This window comes from Psittacula echo (assembly GCF_963264785.1).
Source record: "Psittacula echo genome assembly, chromosome: 7".
Classification (NCBI taxonomy): domain Eukaryota; kingdom Metazoa; phylum Chordata; class Aves; order Psittaciformes; family Psittacidae; genus Psittacula; species Psittacula echo.
Window position 1 is genome coordinate 21,135,464 of NC_137740.1, and position 18,383 is coordinate 21,153,846.

At 45.1% G+C, this 18,383-nt stretch overlaps 1 protein-coding gene across 1 annotated transcript in view; it reads right to left on the reverse strand.

Annotated features, from left to right (window-relative positions):
- Positions 1-1,177: 1,177 nt before the first annotated feature.
- The window catches only part of PRRX1 (paired related homeobox 1), a gene marked incomplete at its 5' end in the record, with an annotated part of 40,097 nt that continues 22,891 nt past the window's right edge, over positions 1,178-18,383 (reverse strand). Inside the window, 3 exons of the mRNA XM_080622496.1 lie at positions 1,178-1,926; positions 5,694-5,875; positions 6,474-6,649. Of these exons, the coding sequence (XP_080478622.1) occupies positions 1,788-1,926; positions 5,694-5,875; positions 6,474-6,649 (497 nt within the window). The 3' untranslated portion in view covers positions 1,178-1,787. The remainder of the gene's footprint in view (positions 1,927-5,693; positions 5,876-6,473; positions 6,650-18,383) is intronic.

Genomic DNA, 18,383 nt, shown 5'->3' on the forward strand with positions numbered 1-18,383 from the left:
GATGGAAACCTAAGCCACTCTACCAGAAGTATCCTTCATGACTGTCCTTCATTATCCTTCCCCTATGGTCCAGCCTGGACCACAGAGTACCTCTGCTGCCTTCAGTGGTACTATTCCATGGCAAAGTCCTTACTCAGTCTGGGCAGGTTTCCTGCACAAGCACTGTTTGCAATAAATACGTCCACTTATCCCCCCAGATTTGAAAGAGGCAGGCATCACCAGCAACATGAAAGATCCTAATTTCCTCAGGGTGCTTGAAAAGAAGAAACCTCTCTTGGGTTGCATTGGGTCTACTCTTTATGGAAAGAAGGAAATTGGCTCCTAATCAGCTCTGCAGACTCCAGAGGGAGAACAGGTAAGGAGAGCAAAGGACAGTGGTTAAGACTATAGGACAAGTCATAGTGGGCAGCGTTGTGGGAACTGGAGGGAAATACGGTCTTCATGTGGAATGCTCCCTGCCGAGACATCACCTGTCCTCAGAGAGGCTGGCTGAGACTTTCCATGGGGATGTCCTTGAGTGTTCTCAAGAGCCACATGAACCTAACCGACTGGAAAGGAGATCCTTGTCTTATTCTATAAAGCTGCAAATTTCCACGGGGAAAATCTGCAAAGAACCATGGCTCCCTCCAATGCCACATCTTTGGAGTTTCTCATGAGAAGATGTGAGGTGGCCATTTCAAGTGCTGATCAAAGCTAGAGAGAAGAGCCCTCACAAGGGTGAGAGTCTGTGGCTGGAATTTCAATGCACAGCTCCAGGAACCTGGATGCAGCACAAACATCCCAAACATTTTCAATGGATTTTATTTTGTTTAATAAAAAACACCAACCAAGCTTGCATGTATTATCTTATATATATAAATATATACAGTATATATAAAACAAATGCATCTGGACAACGCCTTTCCCTGTGGCGCAAACTGTAAGGCATAGAAAGGAGTGTCCTAACAGTCCTATTCTTGGCACTACAGAGCGATCCCTCTGGAAGGCCCCCCCTCCCACTCACACCCATGTTGGCTTTTCTCTCTTCTTTGGCTTTTTGAGGGAGCAGTGCTGGGAATACTCGAGAAAGCAATGAAGTGCTGCAAAGCCTAAGGAGGTCTTCCTCATGTATCAGACTGGTCCAGGCAACGCGGGCGGGATGACCCCATCTCATTGCACTAATGGGTTTCTTGCAGACTAATGGTAACGGTGCTGCCTCTGTGGCACAAGGGACTGAAGGGATAGAGGGTCAGGTGGATACAACAGAAAGCTGTCACCAAAAAAACTTCTTCTTCTAGGGTGAGCTGGGGCAGGGGGGAGAGGAGCAAGCGTTGTATCTCAGCGTGATGATGGGTGGGATATGTCCATGGGCTGAGATCAGCAGAGGGTTTTTCTGCAGTCCCATACAAAAATGGAAACCAACAAGGGTGAGACTGTCCTTTACTGAAGAAGCTCATAGTATATTGAGCAGAAGCAATAAACCTGACAATTACAAGAAAAATAAAAATGGTGGCATTATCCCAAAAGGAAGGAGGAACCTTGTTACTCATGAGCGGTTCAGTTTGCTCCCAGTTTGGTCCCCACATCAGTTCTGGGTTAGGGTTGACTTTTTTAAATCTTTTTCTTTTCTCTCTTTTTTTTTTTTTTTTTTTTTTTTTTTGGCTTTTTTTGTTTGTTTTGTTTTTTTTTTCTTTTTTTGTGTGTGTGTTTTTCTGTTGTGTTTTTGGTTTTTTTTAGCACAAACAAGTTGCAAAGCAGGACGGATGCTGTTGTATTTTCTCCTTCTGCAAGGCAGATGCCTCCAGTCATTAATTGACTGTGGGCACTTGATTCCTCTGTAAACTATATTCCTTTGCCTTCAGTCTCAGGTTGGCAATACTGTTGGCCATATTCATACCCTGTGCCGGGCTGGCATTGGTACACGTGGCGGAGTAAGTGGCCATGGCACTGTGGGATAGAAAGAGAGAAACATCATGTCAGATTGGTCTTCACACCATGCAGAGAGCAGACATGCACCACAGTGAGGTTAAACCCTGGGGTTTCTGTACCTGCAGGATGTGAGCAGGGAATGATCACTACTTTTTATTTAGCACCCCTGTAAATCTCTCCACTGCAGTTCACTTACCCAGGGATAGCCAATGCCAAAGCTGATTGAAGTCAACAAGAAAATTTCCATTTCCTATTTTCTAACCCAAAAGGTTTACAACAAGGTCAGGGCTCCCAGCCTGCCAGTCAGACCATTGTCCTTATAAGTATTCCTACTGGAGGCAATGTCTTTTTGATGACAGCAATTGCTAGTTTTATTGCTTGTGAAATCACGTCACTTCTGAAACACTTTACATTAAAGAAACGCTCTGGGAAAAACCCCTTTCAACAATTGTGATGCTTTCTGGTTTCAGCCTTTTGGAATGAAAATTTACACATTTTTTTTTCCTTCAAAACTTCAGCTGATCATAAAGAACATGCCCTAAAGGCTGAGGGAAAAAAGAAAAAACAAAACCTATTTTCTCCCTTCAGATCATGACTTTATTCATTGAAAACATTACTTTTGCCAGTGGAGGCGGAACAAAGATCTGAGCTCTTTCTTATCCTACCAAATATTTGCCAGTCTGCTTTCCAGACCACTAGAAAACTTGTTTAACCCATGTGTCCCAGGTTTCTGTGAAAAGCAACACCCACTTCCCAAAAAAGCAAACTATCTGACCCTGCTGCATTTCCTACACAGGGGTCCACAGATCAAAACCATTTGAAAAACACTGCATGAACCACAGGTGCCCATTTAACACAGCCAGCATGTTCCAGAGGAAACCACAAATGCCCTCATGGAGGCAAGCTCAGCTCTGGTGCTGACCCCTTCCATCTGCTTGCCCGGGTGGCTCCCATCTGAGGCTCTGGGAAAGGTTTTCCTCCACCCACAGTCTAAGAAGACCTTTTTTCTTTTTAATTTTCCTTTTTCTCTCTTTTTTCCAGTGCTGACCTCCGTGACTGGAAGAGCCTTTGCAGCAGCAAATCTCCCTTGAGGGACACAGGCATCTGCTGCACAAACAGATCCAGTCTGTGGGCATGAATGTTTGCCCCAAAGCATTGCTGGTATCTCTTGACTTCACAGGGCAGAGCTAACCTGCCAGGAATTTAAATGCAATCCAGTACTGTCTGAATCCTCAGCCTCCAGGAGATCCAGGAGATCCAGACCACCTAATACTTGTAGGTCCCATCCCAAGCCAAATGACTCCTATTTTTCACTTTAGTATCAGGGAAAAGAACTTCTTGAGGAGGAAACTGTCATCTTTGCTTCAAGACCAGTGGAAACACAACAGCTTACACACATGGGAATAACAGGTGAGACCTCTAGATATAAAGCTGCATACACCCATTCAGGGGAAAGCACTGAAAACTCTGCAGGAAAGCAAACATTCAGGACACTTTGAGAATATCTAACAAGTACTAGAAGGACACAGAGACATTAGAACGCACACATCAAAATACAGGCTTGACTCAGCCCAACTTGGGGTGCATCAGCTTCATTTTGCCAGAGTCCAGGATGTGATAGATCAAGGTGCCTGGAGCCCTCCCCAGGCAGCTGCGCACCCCCTCAATTTCCTCTCTGTGGGTGGGTTGGTGACTTTACCCTCTCCTTCTCCATAAGTCAGCAGCAATGTGAGAAGAAGCCAAGTCCTGCCTGCAGAGGCATTGCAAAATTTCAGGTGCATAGCTGGTGGCTGCTCAAGCACCCATTCCCACCTGCTTCCCCAGGGTGCATCTCCACCATGTTTTTGTGCTGGAAGAAATTAGAAGAGCCTCAAGGATACTCTAGATTAGATAAAATAAGAATTTTCAGTCTTGGCTGTAAACTGTCCCCATTCAAAACCAGACTACTACCCAAGTCTGGTCCAAAACTCCAGTAAGCCTCCTGCTCTCAGCTCCCCAGAGGTGTAGGGAACATTACGGTTGTCCAGTGAAATCTCTGCTAAACCAAAAACCTCCAGAAACACTCTCTTTTAGCAAGTTATTCCACAAGGAGCACTACACAAGAAGGCTGTCTCCAAACATTGGTCTAGCTTGATGGTTGCTCCAGAGACTCTCCAGGTTCTAATAAGGGTTGAATTCATCCTCCTTCCTCCTTCCCTCCACACTATTCAGGCAAAGAAAGAATCTCCATCCTCTACTCAGCTGCCTGCTTTCATGAAACACAGAGGAACATGATGATCTTAAGGTCCTTACCAACCCTAACTATTTTATAATTCAATGTTTCTGAGGCCTAAAATCCTTCTTTCAAATATGGGTTTCAGTGGCCCATGAAGTCAAAGGTTGTTGGAGTGGGAAGTGCAGGCCGACAACGTGACTGCTAGTCTTGTTTTCTTAGGAACCTATGCTAAAAAATGTCCAAGCAAAACATTTCAACTTCAAAAAAATAACAGTATCTACTTGGCTATCTATGTGACATGGATCTGCAAATAGCTTTGGTTGACCTGTGGCTGAATGTATTTGGAGAATAAACACACTGATTGAAAACTTTCCTCAGATCTAAGAGTAAAACCAGCACCAACTATGCAGCACTCAGCCCTCTCTGGGACTAGCCGTTAGTCAAGGGCTGGTACAGCAGCATGAGGAAGGTGGAGAGGGGGCAGAGGGCCATGCAAACACTCTGCATGGATGTTTTTCTCCAAGTGTCCAACACTTTAATAACACTACTCAGTTCAAAGCTTTAATGAAGCTGTGACAACCTGGCCCAAGTGCCTTTGCATACGAATGTGATTGCTAGCAAATGACCAGTAGGATTAGAAAGCCTAGGGAGCATAAAGTGTCTGAGAGTCCTGACCAACCCACATCATGGAAACCAGCTGCTCTGCTCCTTTGCCAATGCCTCCTACTCCTCTCCTACCCTTATTCTCTACCCCGTAGGAGGGTGACAGTCCATCTTGATTTGTCTTGTCAGCCAGCAGGGAAAGCTGTAAGCTACAAATGTCTTTGCTGAAACATCTTTGCTTAAGACAAGATATCAAGACAGTGAAGATGCATCTTCACACCATGGAGAGAAACAGCCAGGTCTGGACCTCAGGGAGAGAAAAATCATCCCTAAGGCTTTCCATTCTCTCTCGCTCTCCTTTCATACATCCCAAATGGCCTGGGCTTCTCATTGCTTAGAGTGGACCCAGACAGCACAGATAGTGTGCCCGCGGCAGGGAGGATTTGGAGCAACATGCATAGAACGAGTTCCCAGCCCTTCCATGCATCCCAACCAGTGACTGCCATGATACAGCCACAGAACTCCCTCTTCCGGCCGCTGTGTGGCAGCTGAGCTTCCTCAGGTGCTTTGCCATGACCTTCCCCTGGACCCGTGTCCCCCACGGAAATGTTTCTTCCTTGCTTTAAACTGGATGCACTAGGGAAGCAAGTGCAATCCCTTCTGTTTCCACTTATTTATACCTGATCCTCTCTTGAAATTTCCTGACCTGCAGAGACACCACCAAAAAAGAAGCCTCAATCTCCCAGAAAGCCACAACAATGCTGAACCAAGCCCCCCTTGCATGACTGGCAGTGAGATGGAGTGGAATGCAAACAGGTAAAGAAAATCAGTGGGGTGGACAAATTGCTGAGTCCTCCAGTTGCCCCACGTAAACATAAACATCACTTTAGAGCTGTCTGACGGCCACTCTCAGGCTGCTCTATACCATGCCCAGAGCTGGTCAGCCCCAGAGAGGTTATTCACTCACCTGTAAGGTGAGGCGGTACCCCAGGAGAGATAGTCAGTGGGTCTCGGAGCTGGGCGAGGTACTATGGGCTGCTCCACAGCGGTCACGTCCCCTGAGTAGGATTTGAGCAGAGAGGCATTCTTGCTGGCCAGCATCGCTCTCTCATTCCGGCGAAACTTGGCTCTCCGGTTCTGGAACCACACCTGGGGTGGGAAGCACACAGACACACCAGCCATCACAACCAGCTCTGCTGTGACACTCACTCTTTCACCATACCACCTCTGCCCTGCTGGGCAAGACAGGACTCTGTAAAAGCATGCTGTTTTGGCATGCCTGTCGCTGGAAACTATAATGGCAAGACAATCCTTATGTCTGCCCTGATAAAGACCTTACACAAGGAACTAGCTCCGTGAGGATACTGTGGGACCAGGTCTGTTCTGTGCTATAGGCAGCAAGGCCTGAGAGTGCTGTAAAACACATCATGTTCTATGGTTTACCATGACCTTCAGAAGCTGCAGGCTTGCAAGCTAAGAGCTGAGCAGCTCAAGACAGTGTAAGCAGCCTGAACACAGGACATCCAACATCTTGGCCTTGAACACATCTGACAGGGCAGGTGGTAAGTATGGTGGCAGGTCAAGCCTGGCAGTCCTCCTCAAGGCATGGCACACTTGGGTCTGCAAGACAGCATGATCCAGAAGCTTGGCAACCCTAGTGTGCCATACAGACCTCAGGGATTTCTACTGCTGTACTGGAATGGCCTTCTCAGGTGAGATGTGTCTTGATACAAGCTGTGGTGATTACCTGAACTCTGGCTTCAGTGAGATTGACTCTGCGTGCAAGGTCTTCCCGTACAAAGGCATCGGGGTAGTGTGTCCTCTCAAAGACCCTCTCTAATGCCTGGAGCTGGCTGCTGTTGAAGGTAGTCCTATTTCTCCTCTGCTTTCTTTTCTTCTTCTCTTCTGAGTTCAGCTGATCATCTAGGAGAGACAATTGGAGATGTGGAAGACTAGAAAACTTAGATCCCACAGCAATGGGGTGAATAACCTCAATGGTTTCAAAGTGGAAAGGGCTTAAGAAGACGTTTGCAAAACATCAACACCACACCTTAATCATGCCATGTTAGTCCTCATGTAAAAGGGAGGTGGAAAGTGCATTGACCCCCAGAATTTATTTGTCAGGATAACTGTGTAAGACTTGTACCAGCTCTTTCAAGCTACCCCATGCCTCAGATTCCTTATCTCTAAAAAGAAACAAAAGAGTCCAAAATGCATCTTAGCATTCCCAACAACCTTAGAAACATTTTCTAACCATAAGAATCATAAACCCCTGGTCTCTTGGCTTCACATTTCCAAGGACTGCCCTCTACTGGGACATAATACAGCTCTCTGGAGCGAGACCGGAGAACATTTGTGCATTCTCCATCACACTCTTCGCCTTGCCCATGCCAGCAAGGTGGCAAACAACAAACTGTGCATCCTATAAGAACTCATATTGTTTTGTACCTGATTTCTATTTACTCCAATAATAAATCAGTATATCCACACATCTGGAGTCACACATATCACTACTACCTATGCCTACCTACAATCACTGGAGTAACATCAGTGCTGAGATAACTACGAAATAGCTTTTACTAGCAAATACCTGCTCTGCACCATCTCTCCTTTTTCCAGTGCTGTTGCACATCCCAGTGTCGCAGCAGCAATGAAGGTATCAGTGCACGGCCACTTGCAGGTACTGGTAAGCTGTGAGATCCAGGGGTTTGAGTACTCTTTATTAGGGCAATCTGGAGGCTATGACACTGGTTTTGCTTCTACCCTACTTGTACTGAAGTATGTTCACTCATCACACAAGTTATGCACAGAAAATGCTTCAGTTACCATGGGAAGCCACTCCGAAGGAAGTGGACAGCAAGGCACCAGCCTGCAGGAGCAGGAGGCCACTGCTGGCTCTGTAAAACAGCCCCGTACAGGCTGCAGGACTAGCATGACATTCCCTTGCACTCGTTCCTCAAGTGATCCAGTGTGTGGGATCCCACCAAACCATCAAGGCTTCTCATGCTCCTGCAGCCCCAGCTGTCAATGCTCCCAAGCACACTGGGCAGAGCCCCAGCTGGGCAATGTTAGCATGGTCCCACTGCCCTACATGGCAGAACAGTAGTTACACCTTGGAGGATCTTAGCCAATATATATGCCAGGATGCATTAAATTTTATCAATCATTGTATCTAACAATGCATATGTTAGTGCATTATATTTTAAGTTAATCACTGCGCACCTTAGCCCAGATGACAGTCTCACCACTGAGAGTCCAAGGGCTTGACCTGCTATATACAGTTGCAGAATATCCCCTTGATAGTAATTTCTTTTGCCATATACAAAAATGACAGCTCCCCTCATCCTCCTGTTCTCCAGGGGGTATGTAAGGCACAGGGAGAAGCTGACAAGGAAATTAAAGTCTGTGGTTGTTGTCCTCACCACCTGTTTGTGCTGCTTTTCACAGCACATCTGGTAACAGTTAGGGCACCTGAAGGCCTTTGGAGCAAGGCCCATCCATTTAGGAACAAAAGGACATTCCTCTTAAATTAAAGTAGGTTTTTCAAATTCCTGCAGGTTTATGGCTCCTCCATTCCCAATCCTTCTCCAACAGCCTAAAGATCCCCAGAAGACTCTTTTCCAGCCTGGGGATTCCTGGGTGCGAAAATACAACTTTGGTTTTCTTGTATCTGCGAACAAGTATTTGGAGACCAGTTTTTAACAGCATGTTGAATTATAAAGCTGAGCTGGGAAGGAACTGACAGAGGCAGGAATGTGCATGGGAGTACCAGGACATTAAAATAAGGCTACAGGTGACTGTATCCTCCTCAGGTGGGGGGAAGCAAAGCAGTGAAGCAGACGGATGGAATTTAACTGCTGCTTGTGCAGAACACCATGCATGCATTTCTACGTGGTGGGGGTTCTAGTGCTGTCAAAGGGACTGTCCCTTATAAAGAAGCAGAGAAGTCCTGCACATTCCTCTCTTGACTCATCATCAAAGCCTTTACAAAAAAGGTCAGCGATTTTCCCCTGGTTCTACTGGACAGCTTTGACATAGTTGTGCCACTTTGCACTACACAACACAGCGAACAGCGAAGAATGAACCTCAGGGCACGATCACCCCTCTGAATGGCAGAAACACCACAAGACCTTACTGCAGTAGAGGCCAATGTCAATATGGGTGTCTGGCCTCCTTATGAGTTATCCATTTGATGCTGTTTTATGATCTAAACTCTGCCTATGTGGACTGGATGAACAAATCAATAAAAGCTTTTGAGACTCCTAGGGAATCCCCGCCAGGCCTTTGAAGATGACACCTGGCTGGAGGGAGCCCAAGCCCAAGGCAGTCTGGCCATTGCTCAGATCCTGTGTGACAGTTACACATGAAGAAGGGTGAGCACATTACTCTGGGGAGCAAGAAGAAGGGCCAAAGCCTGTAAAACACTGGAGAACAAGAATCCCTCTTGCCAAGCATGTTAACACAATTTGCCTGGTTTCCTCCCGGCGTACAGCGAGACACTGGTGATTCACAGCTCACCTAGTAATTACTGGACCCAAAAATAGTAGGGCAAAGAAATGGAAAGTTGCAGGCAGCACCCGCATTGCAATGACTCACAGCTGGGTCACTGTTGGCTAATGCATCTCCAGCATCGGCTGGTGTGGAGCAGGGATATGAATCACCCCCTTTTTTTAACAGGATGTAGCTGGACGGAGGTGCAAGCGCAACCTGTTGATAGGGGGCTTGGGATTTTGAGGTCTCCTTTCACCACACCTCTGAAACATCACAACACAGCTAGATCCAAATGTCTACAGAAGTTACATGGATCGCAGGAAAAAAATAGTAATAGCCGTATTAACCCAGAGTGCTGATGGGTTGATCATTCCTTGTGTTTTGCCATGCAGACATGCCATATGTTGATTACAAACTGCTAACAAGGGATTGCAGACACCTAAACCCCAGATGTCTGCCAATGTCACCTTGCTCACAGCAGTCACTGGCTGCCTTCAACATGTCAGTGGGGTATTTTTATTTTTGTTCCTGTCATTATTTCTTTATCAGGAAACAACGCTGAACACTGAAAAATGGTATTCCTAAACAGTGTTGACAGCACTAGTGACTGGAGTCAGCAGAAATGGAGAGAAGAGGAAAACAGCACTAAAGCTTTTTAGATAGGTCAGAAGTCTTTCACCAACATTCTTTTAATCAGAAATATTTTATTACAAGCAGCATTCTCAAAAGTTCAACTGCTTGCAAATGCATCCCCCGGAGAGATGGAAACGCACGCTTTTCTCTCAGGAACGTGATGCTGGAAAATGTGGGAATTTAATTCCAAAATCCCAACCTTTCATGTTGGGCTGGGGGATTTTGTTTCCTGTTTCCACATTTGTGTTTTCCTGTGTTATTTCTAAATTCACCCGTGACATGCAAATCCTGGCATCTTACACAAATGCACTTCTAGGATGCACAAAAGCATTTTCAATTGCTCCTAAATGATACAGTATGAAACACCCTATTCTTTTTTTCTATTGCTCATGAAGCCTTCTCTTGCAACGAGGTAGATCCACACTTAAAGACGTCCTGATCCATGCTCCTTATTGCAGAGCGGCTGTCCTGGTGTCTGTGACTATCACTGATGTACCATCAGATGGCTCCTGTTGGGATGCCACATTGAAAATTATATGCATTATAAAGCAAAACAGAGTTGAGTACTGAATGCCTACATATAAGCTACAAGATCAGTAATTTTTCCCACCAGTACTTGCAACCACAACATATTTTGGATTTCCAGTTTGCAGGAATGCTCACGCATACTTGCTTTCATTCCAGGTCAGAACAAAAACTAATTTCCAGATGGGATTTACTGTGTGGGCAGTTTTGAAAAGTCTTGACCAGTTCTATGAAGTCCAGAACCACCTATTATAATACATTAACTAGATATGAATTGAAAGTAAACAATTGGAATCAATTAAGTGAAAGACTGAGACGCTTAACCACAATATCATATACAGTAAGGCAGGAAAGATTTGTCACATCAGTTATATAAACTGCAAACTGAGAAAGGATTCCAGGAATAAAATACAGAATCACATTATCATCACAGCCTTCTAAATAACAATTTACAGCGAAAGTCTGAACACAGATTAAAGAAAAAACAAGACAAATTATTTCATGGGGAAAAAAAAAATCTAGAATCTAAAACCACAGCAAATAAAACCTCTTAAAAAAAGAAAAATAAAATCCTGCAAGCCCAAAACCAAAAAGGAAGTTTTATTCAGAGTGGTGAAGAAAGAAATGAAAAAGGAGAATGAAAGGGAGAGGAACAGGTTTTTTATTTGGTTTAAAATTAAATTTTAAGATGTTGGAGTAGAAATACTTCCACAGTTCGCCCCCGACTCCCGGCAGACTCCTCTCCCCAGCATCAGCCTTCCAGGCAGTTACGGCTCTTTGCAGGCTCATGTTCCAGTTTTATTCGCGATTTGCTTTGCTTTCAATTCATTATATCCCTCCAAAATATTGCAACTCTTTGAGTGCAGGGCAGCTTTGTCAACTTACAGAATAAAAAAATTGAAAAACCAAAACCCAGATCCGAAAGGCTTAATGAAAGCTAAAACAAGGCACCAGAAAAGGGAGTGGGAAGCAGGAATGGGAACATTCAAAAGCCACTTGATGACAAAGCCTTGCCTTAACTGCTTTAAGAACGGTCTCAAGTGATTTTCCACTCATGGAGGATGCTGGAGATGAGCCAGTGTGCCACAGAGCAGGGCTGCCCATGGGAAGGGGTTCCCACCACCATCGCTTGTGCAAAGACGAGATCATACCCTGTCTAAAAATCTGACACCAACACTGCTCAGTGCCGAGCTCTGCCAGAGCAAGGTTCACCCTAACCAAAACAATCTCAACCTGAAAAGCCACTTTCCAGCCTGAAAACCTCACTTTGCCAGAAAACAGGGAAAAGCCTCACACCTCTATTTTCCCTCCACTTGTTTTCCACGTCTTTGACCAGGCTGGACAGCCAGATCCACCCTGGAAGGGAAGCTGCTGGTTTTGCAGCTTCCCTTCCCAAGCATCAACTGGAAGGACTCTGCTCCTCCAGGCAGCAGGAGCCCATTGCCCAGCAGCATCCATTGTCTTCACCAGATGTGAGCAGGGACAGGAGATTGGGAAAAGGACAACATTTCATGCTCAGGGCTGCCTTAGCTGTCAGATTTTCTAAAAGCTCCCAGGAGAGAATGAACTCCAGTTTATATGTATGCAAGAAAAGTATTTTCAAACATAAGTAAGGTTTAACTTCAGAGTATGCAAATGCTACACAGAGAAGTTATAATTACCTTACACTAGACATCACAAATTTAGGCAATATGGAATGAATATGACTCTTGAAAAGAAACGAAGTATGTTGAGATAGCAGATGCCTATTAAGTCATGTACTGAAGCTAGCTCTGATGAGCAGTGATACCAAGCCCAGCTGTACAACCGCAATAACAGCAGATTTGTATTTCAGATTACAGGTCAGACTACAGAGATTTTTGAACTATCATTTTTCTCCCCTTACATAACACTAGCTGAGCTTTTTTCTAACCTTTGCTCTCTGTTTGTTTCTGCGCGATCTGTACACAAGACCTCAAATTATTTCAATTATACGGAAAATTCAAGTATCCAAAGTTCCAGTCTCGTTAACATCACCAGGAGCACAGGAAAAAACAAAACAGAAAACCCCAAAGAAACAGATGGTACATTCTCTTAAAAGCCTTTGGTTTTGATTATCTCTTAATCAGGTTCATTTTTTTGCACATACTAAGTTATTTCGTGCATGAGCATGGAACTTCAGAGAGGCAATGCTGAATTTTTCATACAAAACCTAAGCTTTAATATTAAATGGAAAAGTGTGTGTATTTTCAGTGTTTCATAGTGGGACTATGGCAGTTCCTATCCAAAGTGTCTGCAATGTGGAACCTATCAGGATAATTTTTAGCTGACCGCATACAAATAATTACATATCATTACAGAGCTGTGAATAGCTTTTGCATGGATAGCGTGCCTACAGTCTCCTGTTGTGTTCGGCTCTGCCTGCCAGACTAAGGGAACTCACTGAGGTCCTGTACAACAATGGCTCACCAGCACCAAGGGCGAAACGCTTGTTGCTTTCCACCAGAACAGGCTTTTGAACAGATGGACCTCCTGCCTGTTCCATGGCCTAAAGGGACATTTCCAGGTGGGTTTCAATTCACAGCACCAGGCAGTGACTCCTGCCCATCAGGAGCAAGGTCTTAGAGTTGCTGCTTTCCCAGTGGAGAGCCTATAGACACCTCTGAACTCCTGTGGACTAGTTTCTAGCATGCAAACAATCTTCACCTGGACTTACGAGATGCTGCAGGCACCCTGTGCTCTGCTCTGCACTTTTGCAGGTCTGCAAAGCTGGGGATCAGGTCCCCCTGCAACCCCAACCTGCCCTGCTCCTGATCTACAGACAGGGCAGCATGAGCTCTTCCTCAGCAGCTAAGAGACCTATCCTATGAGAAATGTAAGACAAATCTCCTCTTCAGGGTGGTTCCAGCTCTGGTGCTCTGTTTCTCATCTGGTGGGAACCTGCAGAGCACGTGGGCAGTTATAGCAGCTGTGTGTCCTCCCTAACCACATCAATGTTCCCACTTGCTGGAGTTGATAAAGAAATGATGTTTGGGTGGGGTGGGGGGGACAGGAAACCCAAACAAACCAGCAATCATGATCCAGTGGAAACCCAGAGAGTCTCCCTGGAAAGACATGACGTTAAGTATTAATTACTGGGAGAGCAATATTTGTGGGGGCAAAAGTAAACGTCCTTCTCCAGAAATTGGTATAAAGCCATGGAAAGTCCCCCTAGATCCCACAGACCAGTTTAAGTTCTGTTGTACAGCTCTGCTTTCATATTCACTAGGGTTTTCCTTCTGGGCATCCTACAGCTCATAAGGCACATGGCTTAGTTCTGCTCTTCTAACAAGCCTTTCAGCTGGGTCTTGGGGTCAGAGTGTTCCCATAATACAATGAGTGCTCTATGGATCTCATAAGCTCCAAGGCACAGTATGTTATGTGTTTGGAATTCCTTGTATGCTTTTATACTTTGTTTTACATATTGTAATTTTTACATGCATTACCACATTGATCCTTGGAAAATTAATTTAAAAAAGAAATATAATCAAAAGCAAACACATATTTTAAAAGCCTGCCAGCAGCAAATCATGTTCTGTGAGACTGCACTCTGTAACTGAGAAAGAGACCAAACCACCAGATCATGGCAGCAATCCAGCAGGGTGGATTTACCATGCTTGGGAGGCGACGGGATCCAAGAGGGCTGTAGTCCACCCTAAGATCCTCGTTAGGGTACCCCAATGCTGCAAAGCATTGGATCCATGACAGATGAACAGAAATGTGATTGCATAGCTCCGCCAGCCAAACCCCACCACAGGTATCATAGCCAAAACAGGCTTGTGTGTCCCAGCACAGCACTCAGCTGCAATGACATCCAACTGCCGGTGACAGGATGACTACTAGACCTTCCCTGAAGAGCTGGTGCACATCAGCCTTCACAGGCTGTTCCTTACTCTTGATTAAGACCCAAAATCACTGCATGTGGCAGGGCTGAAAACGTGTGAAGTCACAGCTTTGCAAGGTCAGGGGTATGACTTCCAACGCCCACATCCTCTTCCCACCAGTTCCCCTTCCCATGCTATGTGTCCTGATGTTTCATCTTAGGAACGGCATTCATGCAGCCAAGATCAAACTTCCTAAACTCCACCCTGCTCCACTGGCATTTTCTTTTACAAAGCTGCCTCTCTATGTTTCTGGCCCACTCCCTGCCCTAGTTCATAACGGATAACACCTTTCTCCTCTCCAGCACCTCTTCTTGTCCTTTCTACAAAGGCTTTAAAAGCCAAGTTGTGAAACACCGCTCCTTTGAATTCTAATGTGCATGCAGTGTATATCCAAACCAGCACAACAGCTGAGAGTATTGTTCTCCTCTGTTCTTAGCTTGATCATGTAACAAGAACATCCCATGCAGGAGCAGACTGCTGCACCAGGAAGTATCCACATCCAGCTGGATACTGCCCACTACCTCAATGGCAGTGGCAAGAAACCATCGCAATTAGGCAAGAACACGTTATAAATCTATTTTCCACACTCATATCCCCAGCAGTGAGCTCAATAGGGTTACACGTTATACAAATGGCACACAGCATTATTTCCACATGCTTCCCTGTAGGATTTACCTGGTGTCTTCTTTCTCTGAGTACAGAGACTCACAGACCTACAGCTGGACATGAATCACAAACATATCACCTGTGCCCCAGGTTTCAGGGATCAATATGCCTTTTGATGCCACGGTGCTGGGACAAGACCTTAACAGCAAAATATGCAACGTGTTTGGGAGACTCCTCCATTGTAGGGACCAACCAACAGGGTGGATTTTGATTCCTTTTGTGGGAAGTGGTCCCTAGGAGAGAGCAAAATGATGCGGTGCTGGTGCTTGGGCTGGGGTATAATGGGGTGTACTGGAGCCAAGAGCACAACAAGGACAATAATGTGGTTGCTCCAGCCCTTTGGGATGGCACAATTCAGTCTTTTCAACATTTCTCCAGCTCTTGGAGGTTTCCCTGAGATCAAAATAGATAAAAATCACTTCCGCCCTCTTCTTATGGCCACAGGTTCAGAAGGTTGAGCCTCCCTGATAGTACTCATGTAGAAGGATGCATCAGCCTGAAGCAGGGACCCTGCAGTCTTCCTCCCACTGCACCCTCACCTGAACTCTGGGCAACACTGCTTTTATTAAACTTGGTTTTCTATTTTAAAAAGTGCCAAAAAATCCTCATGAACTTCAGCTACAGGAACCTTCTACTGGGGAAAATCAGAGATATTTTTGCCAGAAACAGATACGTGTCAAAAAAACCCCCAACAAACCCAACTCGAAAACCACCACCATCAAAAATAAATAAAGTGGGATTTCAAAGACTGAGAAGTGCTGCTTTAAGGGGAAATTTCTTTTCAGCCCATATATAGATTGCAGATGAACCACTTAACATTTCGGGCCTTTCAGCTGGCTCATCTCTAAATGTTGTGGAGTCATAAGAGTCTGCAAACACTACCCAGCAATCTCCCGCCCGCACCAGGAAAGACTGACTCAGGCTGACCGGCTTCATGAATGTCTCCGCTTGTTCAGGACCCTGCGGAGGCCCACCGTGCTGCTGAGAAGTGCCATTATTAAATAGCCCCATCCTGACTGGGTCTGGAAATTCACTTGGATGTGTTTTTTTGGTATGTGGGACCCATGCAAGCAGACAGACAACGACCAGTGGGATGCACACGCCAGCTGGCCCCACTGGTAGGCAGAAACACTGTTCTCAATGGATATTTCATCTGTTTATTGTTGAAATATCCAGGACTGCAGACTGCATGGCACAGAACGACCACGGGGCGCCACAGGCCGGTAGAAAGAGAAGTGCAAACGACAGTGAGAACATCAAAACCAGCTCTCCAAAGGCTGTGCTCCCCTCTCATTAGCATCCAAGAACAAATGCGGTTTGGCCAAATCAGCCCACCATCGCCATCACTCCTACCAAGAAAACTGGACTGGCACTGCTGCAGAGCTCCGCTTAGAAATCCAGATTTTGACCGCTAATGCATTTTATGGGTCCCTTTTGATCACAACTGGAAAAATGATGGCATCTGAGATCCAGAAATAACAGAACTTGAGCCTGGCTGTCAGCAGCCAGCCCACCTGCCCCTTCCAAGGGCTGAGCATCCTGACTGGAGCGTGCTCCTCAGATGAGGGATAAAGGACTTTTACATCCTGCAGTGCTACAGGAGGCAAACGGATTACAGCATGTAGGATCATTTGAAAACAACTTTTTCTCCTTCTCATGTCTACAGTGAAAACTTGCTCTTGTAAGGCCAGGGAAAGGGAGGAGGGACTAGGCTGCTGCTGGACTCCGGGGGCTTTTTTCTGGACATGAGGACATTAAGCAAAACAGGAAGGTGGATAGGACAGACCATGGGCTCCAGGGGATGCAAAGGGAAATGAGGCTCAGACCTACCTCCATCCTTAGCCTCTTCTGGACCGTGAATGCATTTCACATTAGGTAATAAATTGCTACATCTTATGTTTCTTGTCTGCTGGAATGATGACTATTTTGGAATGTATTTTGAATGGTTCCCTGCCAGAGTCGAACAATCATCTAGAAATTTTAAATCAAAAGGCTGAAAAATGGAAACCTCTGTATTTCCACAAAGTTCACTGCAGTTCGAAAAGCACAATTCCCAGCAGAGGAGGCAGAATTATGATTGTCAAAGCTCCTGCAAATGGGGCAAAGGTGCAATACCTGGAAAAAACAATTCTTAATACAGAGTAATAATCTTTGCCTCCAGGTGATGAACAGATTATAGGATATCTGCTCATTACTGCTCTTAATCTGACTGAAATGTCAGATACTCTAACCCAGAGGATCTAACAATTTAGGGAACCTGTTTGGAGAAGAAGGATATCTCAGCCACAAAACACTGCTTTCAGCCTGGTGCAGGGTTAGCAGACTAATGCTGCCATTCTAGCACAATTTAACAGAATTTAAGTCTTTTTAAAGGCTCTAGCTAATGAATCACACCAGCTGCCAGTCTAGCCATATCCTCACTTAAGAGTTGTATCTCAAAACCAGCAAAAGACTCGATGGCTCATCCAAGGTAGCACAGCTGGAGAAACTATGCACTCATGCTGCACCACAGCCCCCTGCTCCAATTGCTGCATCCTGCCTGCTGCGGGAGCCCAGATCAGTTCATGTAGATAATCAGTCAAAAGGCAATGACAGGTTGAGCAAGCTCAGCACAAACCCAAACCTTGGATGGAAAGCCTCTGTTGATAAAGGAGACCATAAGTGGTCCGGTCTCATCAGAGCAGCCACAGATGGAACAGGTCCAAGAAATAAGCTTTTCTCTCCCTCATGGAGATGGGCTGTCTAGACACATTGGCAAAGCTGTGCTGCCGAGTTTGCAGCGCTGCATCCTTCTTGTGTACAGCCTGTCAAATACAGCAAATTCCTGTCCCCTGGACTGTGAGCATGGGCATTTCTTCAAACTTCCCAGTGTCAGCCATTTCCAGAAATGCCAATTATGTTTAATGAGAATTTTTTACACATTTTTCCACCCTCCCTTAGGAAAACATCTTACTTTTTTTTTGATCAATCCTCTGGCAAAATAATTTGCTGGTTATTTCAATATGCATATTTTTACTAACAATTAAAGCAAAAATAAAATAAGTTGAGTACAAAGTATTTTTAAACCAAGAAAACACTGATACATGAATATAAATTGCAACAGAAACCTGAGAAAAATGTTCTCCAAATAATAAAGAAACAAAACCTATGGGAGTTGATGATGTTTTTCACTAGAAAAACAATTATGTGTAAGAATATTTAGAGAGAGCATGCCTAGCCTCAGGGCCACATTCAAAAGAGTGTGTACATGTAGGTTTAAAACCATCCAGATGAAAGCCCTCCTGGAATAAGTAAATGATTTTCCACCAAATTAAAGATTACAGGCCTGATTAGTGTATATAATACAGATTTCTCCATCATCAAGGGTCCTTAAAACGAGCTAGAGGAACATGTGTCAGGGCTGGCGCAGGTGGAACAGCATGTGCAAATTCAGTCTTTCA